Below are 15,935 nucleotides of genomic sequence, written 5' to 3' on the forward strand. Positions count from 1 at the left end.
TCTCTTGGAATCCCATCTGCTTGTGGGATCGGAACCCTGCTCCCCCCGTGCCTCTGGCTGCACACCCCTGGTACCCGCTGGCTTTCTGGTCCGCTTTAGTACTCGGCCACCTCCTGCTCCTGCTGCCTGAAAGTCATCTGATCTGGCCACCGGCTGTGGACCTTCATGGTGCAGATGCTTGTTTGCAACCCCCTCCAGCCACTAGGCCTTGGAAGTCAGCCCCGCCTGTGACCACAGTGTGGCCAGAGTCTCTGGTGGCCCATGGCCAGCAACAGAGACCACACAGTGACTTCTGCATCCTCCGGGGAGGTATGGCAAGAAAGGCCAGCTCTCTAGGGTTCCTTGTCCGGCCTCTGAGACCCTCTGGGCAGCTGGCGTGGGAGGTCCTGCCTGGCTGTTGTGTGGCCTTGGGTAGGTGTGCCTTCCCGCACACCCCGCTCCTCTGTGCAGTAAGAGTGCAAATGCTCCCTTGTGCAGAGCTGGACTGGGCAGAGCGAGCATCCTTCATGCCTGCTCCAAGTCTCCCCTGAGTCTTTCTCGCCCTCAGACCTCACTACTCCCAATAACCCTTCAGTGAGGCCTTCGAATGAAACGATGCCCCTGCCCTCCAACCCCAAACAAGCCTCTTGCACTTCCCATTTTCACTTCTACTGGGGTGAGTGTAAGGTGAGAAAGAAACAGACCCCAATTCGATGTCAGGTGACTCTGCTCATGTCATCTTCAGGGCATCAAGCCAGCCAGCTTTGAGAAAGTGCACGATCCTGAAATCAAGGAGATCATTGGGGAGTGTATCTGCAAAAACAAGGAAGAAAGGTGAGTTCCCGGGCAGCGCTGGATCTGGGCTGTTGCTCTGCCTGAAATCACATCCCAAGAGAAGGCGAGAGTTAGGAGACAGGCCACTTCAGGCCACAGACTTGCTGGGTCCCAACAAGCCCACTGGGCAGTTGGAGGGCAGCCCCTGCCTGACCTCTGCTGCCTGGAACACGCTCCCTGGCTTTGGGCACTGTCTTAGAGTCCCCCATCCCCTTTACTGACTGCTTCTCACCCACCCAGCCTGGAGTGTGGGGGCTACTGGGGCCTCATTCTGCCCTTGGTGCTTTTTTTCTGTGTTGTCCCTGGAAAGCCTATCGATCCCCCCAGTCTGGAGGACACCCCCGTGCCAGGGTTCCCATCGAGCCTCTTCCTGCCCCGCTTTCTCAACTCCAGGCTGCGTCTTTCATGCACCTGTTGTCTGACCCATTTCAAATTCCCACATTCAAGTCAGAGCCCTCCAGATGCCCCCAGACCAGCTCCCTCCTCCGATCAAGGCCCTTCCTTCCTCCGCGGGTCAGCCAGGAAGCTGGGTGTGTGTTCTGAGCCTTCCTCCTTTCTTCCGTCTTCCCCTCCCTTGCCCTCCCCGCTGCTCCTTTCTCCCTCTGTCTCTCCTTTCTCCCCTCCCTCCCTCTCTCTTCCCTACTCCTTACCTTCCTTCCTTCCCTCCCGTCAACCCTCTATGCCTCCTTCCTCCTTCCTCCTGTCTCCCTCCCCCTGCTTCCTCCTCCCCTGCCCCGTTATCCTGCCCGTTCCCCACCTTCCCCATTCCTCCGTGTCTCCCCTTAATACCTCTTCCTCATGGCAACCCACTCCAGTATTCTTGCCTGGAGAATCCTGTGGACAGAGGAGCCTGGAGGGCTGCTGTCCATAGGGTCGCACAGAGTCGGACACGACTGAAGCAACTTAGCATGTATGCATGCATTGGAGAAGGAAATGGCAACGCACTCCAGTATTCTTGCCTGGAGAATCCCAGGGACAGAGGAGCCTGGTGGGCTGCCGTCTATGGGATCGCACAGAAGCGGACACGACTGAAGCGACTTAGCAGCAGCAGTAGCACCCCCTCATATTCTCTCTCTGCCCTTGCACAGCCAGCTCGTGCCTCTTCCCCCACGTTACTGTGCCCAACATTGACCACTGTCCTTTCTGTCATCTTTCATGTAGGGGCCTGTCCTGATCTCTCAGGCCTGTCCTTATCTCCTGAGTCTTCTCTTTTGCCCCCTGCACGTTATCATGTTTTGTTTCTTAAAGAGAAAATACTAAAAAACTGTGAACTATAGCTCACATCAGAAAAGTACAGAAACCACCTCCCATAGTGTGTACAGAGCCCCAAGGGGCTGTGACCTCTGCGCCCCCAGGGGCCCTAACTTCTGGGCTTCCCCAGGGTCCCCACAGGCATTTGTCAGCCTGTGTGAGGGTTGCTTACCCTACTCTCCCCTTTTCATTCATGGTGGCTATCCAGGTGGCATGGTTCCACCGCCTGTGGGATGTGTTGCCCTCAGTAGAATCGGTGATGGGCCACTGGAACTCAGAGCCCATGGTGACCACAGACAGGAAACTGGGAGGAAGCCAGGCCCTGGACAGCACTGGGATCTGTTTGTGCCAGAGATCAGAAATTAGGCAAGCATTTAGGGATGTGGATTTGGGCTGCAGAGTGGTTAGCAGGGCAACACACCACCCCACCCCCCTGCCCCATTCACATCCTTGGGAACCTCCAAAATTTTCCCTGCTTCTTGGAGGCCAGGGTCCCTCAGGTGGTGAGCTGGGGAAGTTGGGGCTTGCCTCATCCAGGTCCAGTTCAGTTTTACCTGGATCCATGGTATCCTATGACAGCTGAGAGCTCCCCAGCATCTCAGCAGGCTTTGTCTGGACAGTGCAGAGCCTGATTTACAAATTCTTTTCTGAGTTACCCACATCTCTTAATAATGGAGATTTCTTTTTATAATGAGAGAAAATAAAAGGTCTTACATAGTGTGTAATTAGATGTGTTCAAGTAGCAGATTTTTCCTCTTCCCCTGAGAGTTAGGGAATGCAGATGTACTGTTTTGTGCTGCCCTCGGGGGCAGAAATGCCCAGTGAGTGTTAGGGTCAGAGGACTTTCCAGGGGGAGCTGGGCAGGTACAGGACCCTCTCAGCTAGTGTGCCCGTGCCCTGCCTGACAGCTGCCTCCTTCCCAGGTATGAGATCAAGGACCTGCTCAGCCACGCCTTCTTCGCGGAGGACACAGGTGTGAGGGTGGAGCTGGCCGAGGAGGACCATGGCAGGAAGTCCACCATTGCCCTGCGGCTCTGGGTTGAGGACCCTAAGAAACTGAAGGGCAAGCCCAAGGACAACGGGGCCATAGAGTTCACCTTCGACCTGGAGAGGGAGACACCAGATGACGTGGCACAGGAAATGGTAATGTGTGCTTGTTCCTTGGCAAATCTGGGTGCGTGCCTTGCATGTGTGTGGTTTCCAAACATTAGAATGAAGTCAGAAAAGGAGCATGGTCCCTCAGTGGGTGTGCAGTTTTGGGAACAAGGATCCCCATTTGTTTAGGACAACACAGGTCAGAATCACAGTGCTGCACAGTAGGATATCGCCTTGGAAATGGGGCAGTGGAAGGATACTGTGGACCAGTGCAGAGATGTCCCTGGGGACTTCCACATATTAGGAAGAGCCCTGTTTTGACCAGATTCTTGCTAACTTTGTGCAGATGTATAGCTTTGAGTTTTGATCTTTATTTCACTTCGTTTCTGAGGGGCATTGTGGTCTGAAGAGCCTGGCGAGAGTAGGAGTATAGAGATACTTCATATCACAGGGGAAAGACGTGTATGTGAGAAATAAATTAGACACTAATTTTTACTGGAAAATCTGAGCAAAAGTAAAAATCTACATGCTTATTGCGGTAGAGTGAGTACTTGGCTGCGCCTGTCATGATAGAAGTGCATGTCCTTTTTTTTTCTCTTTTTAAATAAATAATGTGTCATTGAAAATAGCACATCTTTCAGAAACGCAGGAAGTCACAAAGGTATGGTTGATGTTTTCTTTACAAGTGGATTCCTTGAACCCCAGTAGTTTTTTTTTTTTAATCAGTAAAATGTATTTTTAAAAATTGAAGTATAGTTGATTTACAATGTTCAAGTGTACAGCGAAGTGATTCAATTATATATGTTTATGTATTTTTATGTATATGTGTATATATATTCTTTTTTAATATAGGTTTTTGCAGCATATTGAATACACTTTTCTGTGCTACATAGTAGGTCCTCTTGTTTTCCTGTTTTGTATGTAGTAGTGTGTGTCTGTTGATCCCAAGCTCCTAATTTATCCTTTTCCTCCATTACTCTTTGGTGACTGTAAATTTGTTTTCTGTGTCTGTGACTCTATTTCTGTTTGTGAATAAGTTCATTTGTATCATTTTTTAAGAGCCCACGTATTAGTGATATTATATGATATTTATATCTGTCTTCACTTGGTATGATAATCTCTCGGTCCATCCGTGTTGTTGCAGTTGACGTCTTTTCATTCTTTTTTTTGACGGAGTAATATTCCCTGGTAGCTCAGTTGGTCAAGAATCCGCCTGTAGTGCAGGAGACCCCGGTTTGATTCCTGGGTTGGGATGATCCACTGGAAAAGGGAAAGGCTACCCACTCCAGTATTCTGGCCTGGAGAATTCCATTGACTCTATAGTCCATGGGGTCACAAAGAGTTGGCCACGACTGAGTGACTTTCACTTTCAATATTCCTTTTATTTAAGTAATGTTTCTTTATATATACGGTATCACATCTTCTTTGTTCGTTTGTCTGTCCATGGACACTTAGGTTGTTTCCATGTCTTGGCTATTGTAAATAGTATGCTGTGAACACTGAGGTGCATGTAGTTTTTTCAAAATAGAGTTTTTGTCTTTTCCAGTTATATTCCCAGGAGTGGGATTGCTGAATCGTATTATAACTCTATTTCTTAAGCAACCTCCATACTGTTCTCTGAACTGGCTGCATCAATTTACATTACCCCCAACAGTGTAGGAGGGTTCCCTTTTCTCCACATCCTTGCCAACATTTTTTATTTGTAAACTTTTGAAGATGATCATTCTGACAAGTGTGAGGGGATACCTCATTGTAGTTTTGATTTGCCCTTCTTGAATAATTAGCAATGTTGAGCATCTTTTCCTGTACCTGTTGGCCATCTGTATGTCTTCTTTAGACAGGTGTCTAGTTAGATCTTCTGCCCATTTTTTTGATTGGGCTTTATATATATATATATATCAGTTCAGTTCAGTCACTCAGTCGTGTCCAACTCTTTGCAACTCCATGGACTGCAGCATGCCAGGCTTCCCTGTGCATCACCAACTCCCAGAGCTTACTCAAACTCACATCCATTGAGTCAGTGATGCCATCCAACCATCTCATCCTCTGTCGTCCCCTTCTCTTCCTCCTTCAATCTTTCCCAGCATCAGGGTCTTTTCCAGTGAGTCAGTTCTTCACATCAGGTGGCCAAAAATATTGAAGTTTCAGCTTTAGCATCACTCCTTCCAGTGACTATTTGGCTTCATATATATATGTGTGTGTGTGTACATATATGCATATATATGTACACACACACACATATATATATATACAGAGAAAGAAAGCTATAGAAACTGTTTGCATATTGTGGAAATTAATCCATTTTCAGTTGCATCATTTGTAAATGTTTTACTTCATTCTGTAGGTTGTTTTTTTTTGTTTTGTTTTGTTTATAGTTTCCTTTGCTGTGCAAAGACTTTTAAACTTAAAGAGGTCCTGTTTATTTTTGCCTTTATTTTAATTACTCTAGAAAACAGATCCAAAAAAATATTACTACAATTTTTGTCAAAGAGTGTTCTGCCTGTATTTTCCTCTGGCGTGCTGTGATTCATGGGGTCGCGGAGAGTCGGACACGACTGAGCGACTGAACTGAACTGAACTGAGTCTTACACTGAGGTCTTCAATCCATTTTGAGTTTATTTTTGTATGTGATGTTAGAGGATGTTCTAATTTCATTCTTTTACATGTAGCTGTCCAGTTTTCCCAGTACCACATATTGTTTTTTCTCCAATGTATATGCCTGCCTCTTTGGGGGGTAGATTAATTGACCATAAGTGTATGGGTTTATTTGGGGGCTTTCTGTACTATTCCATTGGTCTATATTTCTGTTTTCATGCCAGTACCATATTGTTTTGATAATTGTAGCTTTGTAGTATAGTCACAAATCAGGGCACATAATTCCTCTAACTCTGTTCTTCTTTCTCAAGATTATTTTGGCTATTTGGGGTCTTTTGTGGTTCCATACAAATTGTAAAATTATTTTGTTCTAGTTCTGTTAATAAGGCCACTGGTAATTTGGTAGGGAAGGACCTTGGTATGACCCCGGAAGGTGGGCTACAAGAGGTGGAGGGGAGACTGCCTGCACAGGCTCTTGTGGGCAGCATATCTTTGGGACCAGCCTGTGCTGACCACTGTACCATGGAACTCTGGTCAGATGAGGAAGCTGAGGCTGGCCATGCCATGTAAGGTGTTGCCAAGGGGACCTCGGGGGACTAGGCACATGTCAGGTGAGGGGTCCATGGAGCTTGATTTAGGTGGTTGCAGCAGGTTGGTGCATGACAGGAGTGGGAGGTGCATGGCCACCCAGGACCCTGCCCAGCACTTGACAGCAGCCTGTGCCTCTGCTGGCATGTGTGGAGGGTATGACGTCCTGCTGATGGCATGGAGCCCATGTCAGGACTCCTTCCCAGCTGCCGGTCAGATTCCTGGACTTAGAAACAAACACCTCTGCTATAATCGGATTTAATAGAATTGTTTAGCTCTGTGGCTTCCTGGAGTATCTTTCTATGACCTTGCGTAGTGCTGTTGAATTGCTGCATATTTGCTGAGAGTTGCATGAAGTTAATTACCAGCTTATCTATTTTAGTATAGTGGTTTGTATCTGTTAATCCCTAGACCTAATTTCCCCCTCCCCCTCCCTTTCTCCTTTGGTAACCATAGTTTGTTTTTCATGTCTGTGAGTCTATTCTGTTTTGTATATATCAGTAGATTCATTATTTTTTAGATTCCACATTAAAAAAAGTTAAAAAAAAATTACCAGTCCATCAGTCCTGTGAATTCAGGACCTTTCTTTTTCCATACTGTGACATTGGTCCCTCCATGTTTTCTGCTGAAGTTTAAAGCATAAACGTAAGTAGCAATCAAGGTCGTTTGTAGACTGGTATCCTGTGAGCTGAGATTTGTGAGGGTGAGTTGCATTTAGCGAGCATCCTGGAGGGACCGTGGAGTTGGGAGTACCTGGCCTGCAGCTCTAGCTGTCCCGGTGTTAAGAGGAGAGGAGGCAGGCTGAGGGCTGGGACAGCCCTGCTTGGAGATGAGGTAGGTCCTTGGACGGCCTTGAGGGCTTGTGTCTGTCAATGTGCAGGCACCTCAGAAAGCACAGGTGATGAACAGTGTTCTCATTCCCCTGTGAACACTGCATGGCAGTGGTGTGAGAATGCCAGGGGACACAGATTCACGTGGTGGCATGTCCTGGAGGCACCTGGGACCCAGACAGCTGGAGCCGTCTGTGTCTCAGCTATGCCAGGTACATCCTGCAGCTCTGGCTCCATTCTTGGTTTGTTCCAGAAACTCTTTAATTATAGGACCGTGGTGCCCAAAGGTGGCCTGGACCCCTTCCCAGGACCTGCCTACCTTCCTGAGAGGACTTATCCCTGCTATGGCTCAACATAGAGAATGTCCATGGCCCCCAGGCCCTTGGGTACACGCCTGTGCCTCTAGCCCCGGCCCTGTCTTCACCAAGTCTCTAGCACCTGACTGGACTCTTGCGCAGAAGGTGTCTCTGAGAGTTCACAGCGCGGACCTTGGGCCTGGCTTCTCCCCCTTTCCTGTGTTTCCTTTAAAAACACTTTTTCATGGGCACACCCTCCATGCTGTATGGCATCCATGCAGAGGGTGGCACATCACTGTGTTCAGTTAAGGAATAATAAAAGCTAACACATACCCAGCACTCTGTTAAGAAACAGAATGAACCCAGAGCCCTGGGTGCCTGTGATGAGCTGATCGTGGCCACATTTGCACAGTGGGGTCTTTCTCCTGTGTGAATGCCCTGGTTGTTACTCGTTGCTACTCCTGTCTCCTGGCTGGGCCTTGTAGGTCAGTGCTGGCGCTGCAGCCCTTGGTGAGGGTCTAACTCCCCTTCCTTCCCTTTCCCTCCCCTCCCCTCCCCACACATCTGTAAACACCAGACCCAAAACTGGGGTCTGAGGCTCTCCTCCCTGGGGTCCTGATGGTAGCTGTCTGAGCCTTTCCTGGGCTGTCCCTGGAGACAGCCTGAGCTGGGGAGACTTCCAGAGCTCACAGCCTCCTAGCAGCTCTGCTGGGTGGTCACTTGCTGATAGCTTTAACCCAACACAATTTTAGGACCTGGTCCCCATTCTGGGCTGCCCTGTTGTTAACGCCTGAGATTAGTGAGTGTTAAGTTTTGAAGATGATGAGGCTGCCTTCCTGAGGCTGCTGGGGATGGGAGGAGGCCGATGGGATAGCTTTCTCTTCTCCCTCTACCATCAACTTCCAGCAGGTCCTGTGGGGAGCAGGGGATGTGGGGGGTGCTTTGGGTATGTAGAGGATGCAGTGAGGTGGCCCTTGTGGATGTGGATCAGAGCATAGATTCCCCCATGGCCAAAAGAAGGGTGAGTTCTTTAGGGAGCTGGGCTGGCTTTGATCTGGAAGTGACCCCTGGTGTAGACCCCCAAGGGTGGGAGGGGAGAGGGCTTGGAGCCTAGCCCAGGATTCTTGTGTCAGTGGTACCAGCCCTTCCACCTTCACAGCCTCCAGATAACAGGATGCCCCAGTGTGGCCAAATTCTCTCCTGATTGGGAAAAAATAGAAGGAACACTTTGGAGAGGATCACTGGGTGGTGACTGTGAAAATGGAGATGTAAGGAGAAATGGGTCATGGGCAGAAAATAGAAATGGCAGGCAGGCGCGTCTGTGGGATGCCTTCTTTTCAGCGGCCTCTGGTCAGGTTGGCCACGTGGGTAGCCCTGAGGGTGGGTGCTGAACCTGCTCTGCCTCTTCAGCGAGTCCCGGCCGTGGGCACAGCCCTGCTTGCACCTCCGCCGTCCTGGGCTGAGCCTGGTGGAAGCCTCAGGGTGGACGTCTGCACCGTTCATTCTGTCCAGTGGAGTTGTTTTCTGACAGGAGTCTTTTGAAGTAATCACAAACTTAGAGGAAAGTTGCAAATGCAGGACAGGTCCGTTCAAGATGACTTTGGACCCTGAATGTATCCGTGTCTGTTTCCCACAGATGGGGACTTTCCTCACAGCTGCCTCAGCTGTCAGGATCCCGAGAGCAGCCCTGCCCCACCAAGGGTCTGGAGCTGTCCAGTGATGCCTTCGTGGCAAGAGTGGCTTCATGGGAGAAAGTGATCCACAGGAGGGAAAGAAAGAAAGGGAGAAACAGAGCGGCAGGCTGAGAGATAGAGAGGCAGAGGGACAGATGGAGAAGGGAAAGACAGAGACACGGAGAGAGGCGGAGAGACAGGCTGCGTGGATGTGGCAGTCCTTTGTGTAACCCCATATTGGCAGCACACCGAGCACGTCTGCCACCACAGCTCAGTTCTGTTTCTCCTGTGTGCGTTTGTGGACATGTCCTTCAAACCATCATGGTATCACTTCATTTTAGTTCTCCAAGTGCCCCAGATTCAGCCAGTAGGAGGCCTTGGATGCTGGCTTCCGTGTTGTCCTGCTGTCTGTCATCTTCCCAGCATGGCCTCGATTTCAGGCACAGTGAGACGTCCGACTCCCCCCTGCCCTTTCCCTGCAAGCCTGAGCCTGCCATCTCATGGGGAGTCCTGCACTGTCACGTCGGCCAGGCTCCAGTTGCTGGCGGTCACTGCCCCAGGCCCACCCAGCGGGTGGTTCAGAAGCACGCACTACACTGTGTGCTCAGGTCTACATCTGGTGTATTTATGTCTGCTGTACTTTGAAAACTGTGAATTCACACCATTCCCATCCAGTCCCACAAGGTGTGTTCCTTTGTTTTCTCTCTTTTCACGTGGGAAATCCCACAGTGATGGTGAGGAGCCTGGCTTCCGCTGTTTCATGGTTTTGCCACAGGTATTCTCAGAGGGCACCATGATGTTTCCTAGAGATTGTTGACTCCTTTACAGATGCTCTCAAATGCTCTATTGGGTGAATTGGGTTCAGAGTTTGGCTAGGCATGGGTACACACCTTCTTGGTCTCTTGTTACTAAATGTACCTCTTTTCTCCAGCCTCTGTGGTTTCTCAGAGAGTACGCAGGATGACACTGAGGACACTGTCAGCTGAGGCTCCTTGTACCTGTCCCTGAGCACACAGATGCAGCCAGGACCTCCTTCCTACCCTTGGCCAGCCTGAGGGAGGGGCTCCGGGAAAGCCCTGGGGACCAGCCAGTGGGAATCTGCCAGGTGTTCTGGCCCTGCCAAAGGCAGATTGGGATCTCCCTTCCCCTCACACACCTGGCCTATGGTTACGAGCATCTGCTATGTTGCCACAGACCCAGGAGCTGGATTATTGTAGGTTTAGATGGTCAGTCTCCTCGTGGATTTACAATCAGTGGTGGGAGGATGTTTATTTCCAGGATGATGAGAGTGTCCATGACAGGGATGAGCTTGGTAAACTTGGTTATGGGGGTGAGGGACCCTAGGAGGGGACTTAGGGCAGAGACTCCTCAGGCAGGAGGTGGCAGTGCAGATGGCAGGGTCCCCTGGAAGTGGGGTGTGCAGCTGGAGCTGATCCTAGTAATGACATGGCAATTTCTTTTGCAGATTGAGTCAGGATTTTTCCATGAGAGTGACGTGAAGATTGTGGCCAAGTCCATCCGCGACCGTGTGGCATTGATCCAGTGGCGGCGAAAGAGGATCTGGCCAGCGCTGCAGCCCCAGGAGCAGCGGGAGCTCGGCAGCCCTGACAAGGCCAGGGGCCCACCCACGCCCCTGCAGGTCCAGGTGACCTACCACTCGCAGGCCGGGCTGCCAGAGTCTGAGGAGCCCGAGGCCGACCAGCACCTCCTCACCCCTGCGCTGCCGGCCAGCGCCACCTCCCTGGCCTGTGAGTGCTTCCTCTCCAGGTGCCCCCTCCCCCTGCACCACCCCTCCCTCTAACCCACCTGTGGGTATGAATGATTGGTGTGGGCAAGCATTTCTCCAGGGAGGGATTCCCCTGGGAGGCATCCCCATGTGGCAAAGAGATCTGTGACCAGAGGCTCCCTGAAGTTTGGCTTCCTAGGGCAGACTCAACTGAGCCAGCGGGGCTGGAGCTGACTCAGTTCAGCTATTTATCCCCTCTGGAGGCTCTCAGCCCAGCCTCACAGGGCACCTGAGGGCTGTACCTCTGCCCTGAATTCACTGACCGGTGGAGGCATCTGAGCTGCACGCTGTGGTTCTGAGGCTGCCAGTGGCTGCAACCTCCAGTCTTGCTGTGGTCTTGGTTTTCAGTTTTACTGCCTGGATTATCCATCCCCAAGGTTACCTCCCTTCTGGTACTGTACTTGTGACCTTTAATATGTTTCCCAGGGAATGTCACCGATTCGATTGGTGAGAATTACTTTGTATCTGGGTTCATCTCATACCACTGGAAGGGAGAATCCAGTGTCTTCTTTAAGTCTGAGTAGAAATTCTGCCTTTACCCTCAGTATCTTAAAAATTCAGCTGTGAACCACGGATGGAGGATGTAGCCTTTTCTATCTATTCTGTGAATAAGCATGGAGAGCTGAGCTGCCTGCCCAGGCCGCTATTTTAGGTATTTTTTGTGTGGAAAGACCAAAATAGTCTGTTTATTTAATAGTGACATCCTTTCTTTATCAGTAGAATAGCTAAACGTTCTTCAAAGTAGGCTGTTTAAATTCAAACCAGCAGCTGGCCATCACTTTAAGACAAGTTGCCAACTGTTTACTTCTCTCCTACCTGCTCAAGTTTGCTTTGGAGAATAGAATTGTTACATCATTACTACATTTTCTGATAAACCAAAAAATTAATTCACAAATATAAACTTTTTGTAGGAAGAAGCTTTCCGCACCTGGCATACCACTACATACTTTGAGAACATAATTTTTGGTTGAACAATTTTTAGGACAGGAATTAAGAAATCTCCTTTTGTTGAACTTTGGAAAGACACAGTCTGGGACCTAGAATAGGCTGTGCTGTGCTAAGATGTCATGATACAGGCTTGGCCTGCTGCATAGACGTAAATCGACAGATGAATTTAGAGTGGACGTTGTGTCTGCACATGGTTCCGCTTCCTGACTGACTAGGAATGAGGAGTGTGCTTCATGTCATGGCCATAGTTCTCAAAAACATTTTTACCCATTTACTGTATTGGGTTGGCCTAAAGGTTTGCTTGGATTTTTCCAGGACATTGTACAGAAAAGCCCAAATGAAGTTTATGGCCAACCCAATAATTTCTTTAAAGTAGATAATATAGTCACATTGTATAAAATTTAGAAAATCCAAGAGGATATAGAGCAAAAGCCAGTTAATTTTCTTCCCTGGAGGTCGCTGATGTTAAATGTCTTAACTTTCACTTCCAGAGATTACAACTTCCAGACATCATCTGGACACCGGCACGTGTACAGTGCCCACAGGCGCCGTGTCTCCCTGTAATCCATAGTCCAGCGTCCCGCGCATGCTCTTCTGCACCTTGCTGCAGGTCAGAGCAGAAAGCCTGTGCTCAGCCGTCCCTCTGGCTGCAGTGCCTGTAGCCGGCTGGACCACGCTGGCTTCATAAAGATGAACTAGTGGGGACACCAAGCAGCACACACATCACTGTAGAGTACCTGGTCTTAGGCAACAAGATGGTCCACATAGACGTTCATATATCAGAAGGTGCAGCGAGTATCAGATAACTTCCCACTATGCGTCCTGTAAGCTCCCCACCACAGTCCAGATCAAGCTCGAGCCAGCATCAGTGACTGTGAGGACACACATTTTCAATAGCTTCAAAATGATTTTTTAAAGTAATTTTTATCATACAAATAAACACATTTACTTAAAAATGTCAAGTGTCACTTAGATGGTTAAAATCACTCTCCTGGAAATTGGTCTCGCTCACCCTCGTGCGGTTACTCTTTCTCTTCTTTCATGAGCCACACTCTCCATTTCTCACGTGACCATACCTGGTCCCTGTTTCTCTCTCTCTCTAAGTAACGATGACTACTGGCCCCCTCATCGGAAATCAGAGCCACGTGTTTAATTGGTTTTTCACAATCAAACCTCACTGTTCGTAAGTCTTCCTGGGTCAAAATAAGTTCTGCTCAGCTCTCGGGAAAAATTATTTTGTCTTGTACTTTATTTGTTTAGAGTGAAAATTGAAAGTTTAAATCCACACGGAAAGGTGTCCTGTAGAATTAGCTTGGTGTTCATGGATGGCAAATCCTAATGTTTATGTATTTTTTTGGAATCTGGAGGCAGTAAAACGAAAACACCCCTTCAAACAGGTTTTTGCTCTTCATTCTTGCCTGGCACAACCATACAGGTGCCCTGTCCTCCCAGGTGTGTCTTGGTGAGACCAGCCTGTGGGCCATGGTGGTCCTGTCTGTGCCACCTTGTACAGGCAGCTCCTTCCATCCAGGCTGGGTTTGATAGGCCAGTCTAGGCTTACCTTGGGTGAGGCTGGCCTTTTGGGAGGCTGTCTTGAGGCTGCAGAGCCTTTGGGTCCTCCTCTCATGGCCTCCCTGTGGGGCAGAGGCCTTGTCAGCCCCATTTTCCAGCCACTTTAGACCTGAGCTTGTGAAGTGAGGGGTTAGATTTGGACCTAAGTCTTCCTAATTCAGGCTCTTTGCTGGGATGAATGGAGGTGGTCAGAGCCCTCTCCCGCTATAAAACACAGCTGGTAATTATTTCCTCCACAAGACTGCAGCTTTTCCTAACTTGGACATTCGATCTTCTACCTTTGAAGAGCCAAAAGCGCCCACTTTCAGGGCCAGGGCAGGTGCCAGGTGAGGTCCCTATCTGTAAGCTGGTGGAGGTGGCCATCCTGCCTACAGAGGATGGTGTGAGTTGCCCACCTGGGATCCATGGTAGTCCATGGTGAGCACCAACAGGTGTCAGGCAGTGTGGGTACGGGCTCCCAGGGCCATTTCCGGGTGGTGCAGTTATAGCCTCTGTATAGGTGATTGTTTATTTATTTATTTATTTTTTTTACCTTCTAAACATAAAACTTTATCTCTAGTTATGTCCCTTTGTGGGATATATTTAGGACCAAATACTTAATAAAGAAGTCCTAATTATATCCTTGGGCTGATATAGTTTCCACCCCCACCCCATAGAGTGACCCTTGTCCCCCTTCCCCATTGCAGCTTGATAGGTGATTGTTTAAAATGATGCACATTTTTTATGATTGTGATCTGGAAATGCAATCAAGTCTTCTTTTACAGAAGAAAACACATGGACAAGCTGTCCTACGTTTGGATTCCCTGGGACTTGTGCAACATGCTATGGGGGTGATGTTTGGAGGTGCCTGCTTTGAGCCATGCTTTTTTCCTCCCTCCCCAGCGGACAGCACGTTCGACAGTGGCCAGGGCTCCACGGTGTATTCAGACTCGCAGAGTAGCCAGCAGAGTGTTGTGCTGGGGTCGCTGGCAGATGGAGCGCCACCCCCCTCCCAGTGTGTGTGCAGCCCCCCTGTGAGCGTGAGTGATGGGCCAGTCCTGCCACATAGCCTGCCCTCCCTGGGGGCCTACCAGCAGCCTGCCACGGTGAGTCAGCCCAATCCTTCTGGCCAATGTTCCTGTCCACACGGCCTAGAGTCTGTGACGGTTCATTCAGTCTGTGCTGGCCTGTTGTCAGTTCGGAACCATGCAAAAGTGGGCCCGCAGGAGGTCCATCCTTGCTGGTAACTGCAGGGCTGCAGGCTGGAGCAGCCTGTGATGTACCCTCAAAGACCTGCTAGATGAGAAAATCCTGAAAACAGAGCCCAGTGACACCCGTACATACAAAGCTGTGATAAAGCTGTGATAAAGCTGGTGAGGTCCTGCCCTATATATTGGGCCTGAAAAGTAACTTCTGACTGTTGCTAAGGCGATGGAAAAGCATCATTTATAGCACTGAAATCTTTGATTTTGTCTCATTGTCCAGCTTCACTGAGAGAGTGTTAAGTATCTCCCTGCATTTCTCCTCTGCTTATTATACAGCTGTTAAAAGTTAGAGGTATGGAAACAACCAAATCATAGGAAGTGTTTTTAGTGATGTTTCAGAAATGGGATTGAAAGGGCCTCATGCTTATGCCTCTGGAAAAATTGTAAGATATGGAAAACCTAAGGCTGTTAGATGAGATGGAAATTGCTAGATGAGGGAGTCACATTTCATTTATTGTTTTATTTTGAGTTTTTTTCTAATGCCAAAGAAAGAACAATTGCTTATCTCCCAGTCCCCAGTCAGTCAGTCCCAGAGAAGTTGCCCTTGAGCCGGTCTGCAGAGAGGGGTCCATAGGGAGATTTAGATGCTCCTCACTCCACTGTTCTTGCCTGGAGAATCCCAGGGACGGGGAGCCTGGTGGGCTTCCGTCTGTGGGGTCGCACAGAGTCGGACACGACTGAAGCGACTTAGCAGCAGCAGCAGCAGGCCCAGGAGTGGTCAAGGCTGGCGCCTCTGCCCGAGGAGCCTCTCCTGCCTGGTCCTTGGTTACCGCGGTGCCCAGACGTGCTCTCACTTCCTCGCTTTCGCGTGTCCTTTCGATCATGTGCTCTCACACTGTGGCTGCCTTTTGGGGCTCCCTGAGTGCCAGGTGCCAGCCTCTCCAGCCACCTCTGTGTCTCTTCCCTCCCCTCCTGCCTGCTCGGGCTCAGAAAAGTCCCCTTGGAAAAACAGCTGAAGCGTTTGCTTCTGCTAACTGGAGCCCAGGATTCATTTGCAATTTGCATTTTGCAGTTTGACTCATTTCACAAAATTAAGTGAAATACGGTTTTACAGCAGGAGGAGTTCGCTGCTGAGAGCAGTGGTTCTTGGCTTTAGGTCGCCCATGCCGGGCTGAGCCAGACCCGTCCACAGGCCCTCACCCCTCTAGGGCAGGTCACACAGTGTGTTCTCTACCCGGCTCTCTGCAGTGCTGCGCGTTTCCTAGATCTGGCTCACAGGCCAGGAAGCCCGAGCACAGCGAAGC

General features: G+C 49.6%; 1 protein-coding gene across 6 annotated transcripts in view; it reads left to right on the forward strand.

The window, feature by feature from the left end:
- WNK2 (WNK lysine deficient protein kinase 2) overlaps positions 1 to 15,935 on the forward strand; it is a 151,672-nt gene that overhangs the window by 52,053 nt on the left and 83,684 nt on the right. For all 6 annotated transcript variants that reach the window (XM_055427496.2, XM_055427489.2, XM_055427490.2 and 3 more), the window contains exons 6-9: positions 725 to 813; positions 2,988 to 3,207; positions 10,607 to 10,889; positions 14,330 to 14,532. In XM_055427496.2, coding sequence (XP_055283471.2) covers positions 725 to 813; positions 2,988 to 3,207; positions 10,607 to 10,889; positions 14,330 to 14,532 — 795 coding nt within the window. The remainder of the gene's footprint in view (positions 1 to 724; positions 814 to 2,987; positions 3,208 to 10,606; positions 10,890 to 14,329; positions 14,533 to 15,935) is intronic.

Source organism: Moschus berezovskii, chromosome 7, assembly GCF_049115385.1.
Source record: "Moschus berezovskii isolate FMDL1 chromosome 7, NW_MosBer_1.0, whole genome shotgun sequence".
Classification (NCBI taxonomy): Eukaryota; Metazoa; Chordata; class Mammalia; order Artiodactyla; family Moschidae; genus Moschus; species Moschus berezovskii.